Source organism: Olea europaea, unplaced genomic scaffold (genome assembly GCF_002742605.1).
Source record: "Olea europaea var. sylvestris unplaced genomic scaffold, O_europaea_v1 scaffold1576, whole genome shotgun sequence".
Taxonomy (NCBI): Eukaryota; Viridiplantae; Streptophyta; class Magnoliopsida; order Lamiales; family Oleaceae; genus Olea; species Olea europaea.
This window is the reverse complement of record NW_019233374.1, coordinates 113893-119834: the sequence shown is the minus strand read 5'-3', so window position 1 is coordinate 119834 and position 5942 is coordinate 113893. Positions and strand designations below refer to the sequence as shown.

At 37.2% G+C, this 5942-nt stretch overlaps 1 protein-coding gene across 2 annotated transcripts; it reads left to right on the top strand.

The window, feature by feature from the left end:
* The first annotated feature begins 37 nt into the window (after positions 1–37).
* LOC111376921 lies at positions 38–5000 on the top strand. 2 transcript variants are annotated; one of them, XM_022999934.1, is made up of 8 exons: positions 38–995; positions 1736–1985; positions 2452–2617; positions 2722–2824; positions 3154–3217; positions 3337–3401; positions 3940–4155; positions 4413–5000. In XM_022999934.1, exons 1-8 carry the CDS (start codon positions 657–659, stop codon positions 4689–4691), a joined length of 1482 nt encoding a protein of 493 aa, XP_022855702.1. In that variant the 5' UTR covers positions 38–656; the 3' UTR covers positions 4692–5000. The 2 variants fall into 2 exon arrangements, with proteins under 2 accessions (XP_022855702.1, XP_022855703.1); XM_022999935.1 differs by lacking the exon at positions 3337–3401 and having other exon boundaries at positions 3154–3282.
* Positions 5001–5942: the final 942 nt, after the last annotated feature.

Here is a 5942-nt window from a genome sequence, read left to right as displayed (position 1 = left end):
AGGAATGTTTCTTAAATGTGAATCTGAAGTAACTTAAAGTGGGAATCAATGCTTTGGACTTAAGACAATTTCATGATAATCAATTCACTTTATCCAATGGCATCCTTTCTGTGCAAGTAACTCCCAATTTCTTGTTGACGTGAAGTTGATGGCCATTTTTTCAAGTTGTGTTAGTTACTAATGTGTTCTAGAATGATGGGTAACACTTGGCTTTCTTATATGGTCATGATAAGAATTTAGGAATTACAATATTGGAAAAACAGTAAATTTTAGTCAGTAGTGGTCCAGAGACAGAGCATGAAAACTGACAATTTTGAAAATATGTGAACAAAAGATAACCATTATATAGATTTCTACTGTTTAGTAGCAAACCTTTGAAATTTCTGCTTGCTACAACGTATTTAGTTTGTTTACTGTTAGTCCTTAGAATCTCCTTCGGGCTCCTTAAATCCTTAATAGTTTTCTCCTTTTTTGATTTTTAAATTAATTTTGTTGGGATATGAGAACCTGAGGCCAATCTGTTCCACAACTTTCAGATTTGACTACGAGTACTTCAATCACTGTTGGGTGGATTAACAAATAATGCATTACTTTGTTATGTGGTAGATGTTACAGGTGGAGATATTAATGTGATACGTAGAGAAAGAGAGATAATTATGCGTTCACGGGAAAGTACTAGCCCTGGAACGGACGAGAAAGTGTCTTCACTATATTCTGCATGGAGTGATTTACTTGGTAAATCAATAGATGAGAATGGTCAATTCTCCCAGTGGACCATTTTGAGAAAATCCAATGTACCAAAAGCCCCTCACTTGGAGAACTGCAAGTTGAGTGCAGAAGTAAAACAACGTCTTGATAGGCGACTTCAAAATGAGTCTTTCCCGCCTTGGACAATTTGGAAAGGACAGTTGGATGACTTCCCACTGTCTATAACTGATGATCAGCTGAAGAACTACAGGGATCAGATGATATCTGAAGGATCTTATCCTCCTTGGGTAAGTATCATCACGTTTTCTAATTGTCGTTTGAAGATTGACTTGACAAATCTTAGATAATTTGGTAGGGATATATCTTCCAAAGAAAGAATGATCCATTGTTTGCTTGAATAGTAGCATGCAGCCTAGATGTTTATGATGAAATTGTTTATCGGTTAGCTCAAAGAACTTCGTTCTGCATGATCGGTTGTAGCAATTAAGATCTAATTGTGCCTTAAGAGTTGTGGAATTGTGAGTCTTATGTGGAGGAGACATGGGGAAAGGGAGTGCGTGCTCCTCCCTACTGTGTGGTGGAAGAAAGAGAAAAAAATATTTACATGAAAGTGTACGTGTATGTGATCTACTGCGGATGTGAGACAGAGGGAGCTCAAGCAAATTGGGAGTTTGAGGGAAAAACTTTGTACGGATCTTTTCAAGAATAATAAAGAGAAAGAAAAAGAAGGCAGAAAAATAGGGGTTGATTTGCCTTTGTTGTCAGATAAATACAATCACTTTTCTTCTTGGAATCCGCCTAAGGTAGGATCATTGTAACTCATTCTTGTTAAAGTACAAGGCAAACTTTGACAGTTGACTGAATGTTCAACTGATTTCTTCATATTCATGTAACTAAGTGTCCACTTGTTCTTGGTAATTAAACTACAGAAAGTCATCTAAACTACATTTAGACCCTATTATAGTATTATCTCAACTAATACTTGCATTAATCCTGGCATTTGTTACTAATCTATGGATCTTTACAGATCACGGGATCTGATGAAGAAAACTACCCACTTACCAGGAAAGTGCAACGTGATATATGGCTTCATCAGCATCCAGTGAACTGCAGTGATCCTAGTGTAAGGTTTCTAGTTGCCGACTGGGAGAGATTGCCTGGATTTGGTATTGGAGCACAAGTTGCCGCAATGTGCGGTCTTCTTGCTATTGCAATTAACGAGAAAAGGGTTCTTGTCACGGGCTACTATAACAGAGCTGACCATGATGGCTGTAAAGGTAAAACCTGAGGAGTTGACATATATGATTGACAATTTCTAAAGTTCTATAATATATTTTGTTTTTTGTGTTTATCACTTTTCAGTACTACACTCCAAACATGTTCTTAATGTTTTGTGTAGGTGCTAACCTTGTACAGTCAGCATTATTTACTAATAAGAAAACCTAATGAGTTGTGCCTCCATCTTCTTCTATGAACATTCTCTTCCTAGTTATTTGTAGTCTTGCACACTATGATATGATTAAAGTTGTCAATCCTAATGTTAAGATAAGCTCCATAATCGCTGATTAGCATGAGATCAAATTACAAGATTACATTGACAATATCTGAGTTAAGTCTTGAAAATTGTGGAAGATTCACCATGTAGAACAAAATCGAATTCTTACTTTGTCAAACTACATTTTCGTGGTTACAATACTTCACCTTATTTCATGGTTGATGAAAAATTCAGTCATTTTTCTACAGGTTCATCACGCTCTAGTTGGTCTTGTTATTTCTTTCCTGAAACATCCCAGGAATGTAGGAATCGTGCATTTGAGCTAATGAAAGAAAAAGAAGCCTGGGAAAAGGGGATTATAACAAGGAAAGGCAATTATACTACAAAAGTAATATGGACTGGACGCGTTCCTAGGTAAAATGTTATGCATATTATCATACCCTCTCCTCTACCTCCATTTCTTCTAATCACAAAGTTTACCATCTTAAAAAGCGAAACATATCAATTTTGCACTTCAGGATATGGGGAAATCCTTGGAGTATCATGCAGCCAACTACAGAGATAAATGGGAGTCTCATTGCTCATCATCGCAAAATGGACCATCGGTGGTGGCGAGCACAGGTATATTTAGTGTAGAAATAATCATGTGATTCCATCTTGTTTACTTCAAAGGCAGAAGTATCGAATATTTACATGGTTTAGGAGGCTCAACTGTTGCTGCTTTACTCTTGAGCATATATATAATTTTCTTCTCGTACTAATTTTCATCTGCATCATCCAATTTGCAGCTCACCAAAATTATGAACTTCTCTTTGTTTCCGTCTTCATGGCCTCCATAAGTCATTTTTCAATAATGTGTTTGAATGGGAATTCTACCTTAATTAAATATAAAAATTTCAAGTTAATAGTTTTTTCGGATCTTTGCCTGATATAATTAACGTCTTTTTCAGGCTTTGCGCTACCTGATGAGGTTTAATTCTGAATATACATGTCACTTACTAAACAAAGCACGACATGCTGCATTTGGATGGGAAGCTGCAAATATGGTCCTTATGTCATCTTCCAAAGATTTTAGTGAGGTTTGTAATTCTTAATCCACCGGTGGTCACTGATATTTGTAAACAAAGCACGACATGCTGCATTTGGATGGGAAGCTGCAAATATGGTCCTTATGTCATCTTCCAAAGATTTTAGTGAGGTTTGTAATTCTTAATCCACCGGTGGTCACTGATATTTGGCGGATCTAGTTTTGAGTTTGAACACGGGCTACAATATAAATATACATGGATTTATCCTTTAAAAAAAAAAAACTAAGAAAAAAGTAGACATTTTCAGGGGCGGACACGGGCTATAGCACGGTCGAGCCCGTGCCTGGATCCGTCAGTGTTTTAGTGGAATTTCTTATTGGTCACTCTTCCCAAGTTCATCATTCAACTTAAATTTGTTTCAAGTTTCTCTCTGAATTTAAGCATTTGTTATAGTTTAGTCATTCCATCAATGTCTGATAGTTTGAACAGACGTGACAGTCTAATTTGCAATAACTTGACTGCCATTTTTTTTTTTCCAAGGAATGGACGGAACGATTAACTTAAAAAAAGTTTTAAGTATTTAACTTCCATCTTCCGTTTGAAATAAATTAAAGTTTAGTGACCTGCATAAAATTTCGTTTCAGGTTTAGTGATCACCATTGTATTTCTATTTTCAGTTTTCCTAAGTGGCTTTTCCCTTTTCTGCAGGAATCAGAAGATAACAGTGCATCTGAAATCGAAAAATTCGTGTGGTCAAATCAGAAACCGTGGATTCCTCATCCTCTGTTAAGCATGCATGTGAGAATGGGAGATAAGTCGTGTGAAATGAAAGTGGTTGGATTCAACGAATATATGCATCTAGCCGAACGAATCAGGAAGCGCTTTCCTCATCTTAGCAGCATCTGGCTCTCTACTGAAATGCAGGTTATCTCAGTCCTAAATTCGTTGAAACTTGGAATAAATGGACTAAGAATGTATGGCTAAGCTTAAAATGTCTACTTATAAATAAATAACAAGTCTTAGAATGACCTTTTTTGATTGGTAATGTTTGAAATAAGTTATTTATTTAGAGTATTTCACACTAATGTAAGAGTTACAAAATATTTTTTTCCACTTACGAGCGAGAAAAAATTAACATATTCTCCCTGCTGTCATCTTACAGTAGTATTCTTTAATTTCAGGATGTGATTGATAAATCAAAATCTTACCCTCATTGGAAATTCTACTACACGAACGTGACACGCCAAGTGGGGAACACCAGCATGGCAACTTACGAAGCCAGTCTTGGCCGGGAAATAAGCACAAATTATCCTCTTGTTAATTTCTTGATGGCTAGTGAATCTGATTACTTCATTGGAGCATTAGGTTCCACATGGTGTTATCTTATTGACGGTATGAGGAATACTGGAGGAAAAGTCATGTCCGGTTACTTGAGCGTCAACAAGGATCGATTTTGGTAGTGCCACTGCTAATCAGAAGCTTCTAGTTACTATGATGTCGTCCAGTGTGATGTTCATACGGTCGAGCCATGTAACGACTGCCAGCCACTGGACTTGCTTGAAATGGGAGACGAAGAAATGGAAGTGTCCCTTTTGTGAATAAGATAACTTTGGATGTAAATTCTGGATTATGAAACTCGTGTCTGTTGTGAAAGAGGATTCCTTTTTTTTTTTTGGGCACCCTCACAAACAAGCTAAAAGACTTTTTACATGTAAATTATATGTACTTTGGCAAATAGAAGCATATTATATATATTGTTCTGAATGTTACACATAGGAAAATAAACAGGCATGAACTAGATAGATCTGCTTAAAAGCACCTTTTCATGTGCATATTTGCACAATCCACTTACTTGTCATGAACTGTTGCTTTGCTCATTTGTGTTTTCAGCGTTTGAGAACTTTCTTTAAGGGCGGTGTCTGTTGTCACATCTCGTGTGATAGAAATTGCTGTGGAAACTCATCGAGATTTTTTTATCCGGGCTCAGTTTGCTCACCAAGCGAACACCAACGGAAGAGGTTTATACTTTGTCAGAAGTTTTCACCCCACAAGGGAGACGGTGATTGGTTAGAGGATAAAGAAGCAATTGAAACCTCAAGGAAGAAGAACCAAAATCTTATTCACCAAATGAACACCAATCGAAGAGGTCTACACTTTGATTGCCACAAGTTTTCACCCCACAAAGAAGACGGTGACTAGTTTGCAAGCCAAAAAGCAAGAGGGAATAGAGAAGCAATTGAAACCTTGAGGAAGAAGAACCATAACCTCGCGTTCTCTCTCTCACAAACCAACACACAAAAAAGGGCTGCAACAGGGAGGCAAATGTATATTGGGAAGACCACATAAATCATAGTTTTAAAGATCACATTTCATAAATAACAAACTCAATCATATATTTCAAAAATCAGGTGATCAATCGGAAATAAAAATTGCGCCAAGGGCAATTTCGCCATTTTTCGCGACGGTGTCGGAATGGGTTATAATGTGACAGGTTGATCGGAGACAAAAATCGCTCCAGGGGCAATTTCGTCATTTTTCGATACTGTGTCGGAATGGGCTCAAATTCAAAAGGTTGATCGGCAACAAAAACCGCGCCGGGTGAATTTCGTCATTTTTCGCAACTATGTCGGAATTGGCTAAAATTTGACAGGTTTATCGGAAACAAAAATCGCGCCGTGGGCAATTTCGTCATTTTTCGCGACTATGTCGGA

Bases quoted from the DNA above. Each gene is read 5' to 3' on its own strand.
- LOC111376921 (XM_022999934.1), top strand. From the start codon at position 657: ATGCGTTCACGGGAAAGTACTAGCCCTGGAACGGACGAGAAAGTGTCT. The intron at 996-1,735 runs GTAAGTATCATC...GGATCTTTACAG, and splicing joins AAGGATCTTATCCTCCTTGG to ATCACGGGATCTGATGAAGA. The intron at 1,986-2,451 runs GTAAAACCTGAG...ATTTTTCTACAG, and splicing joins TGACCATGATGGCTGTAAAG to GTTCATCACGCTCTAGTTGG.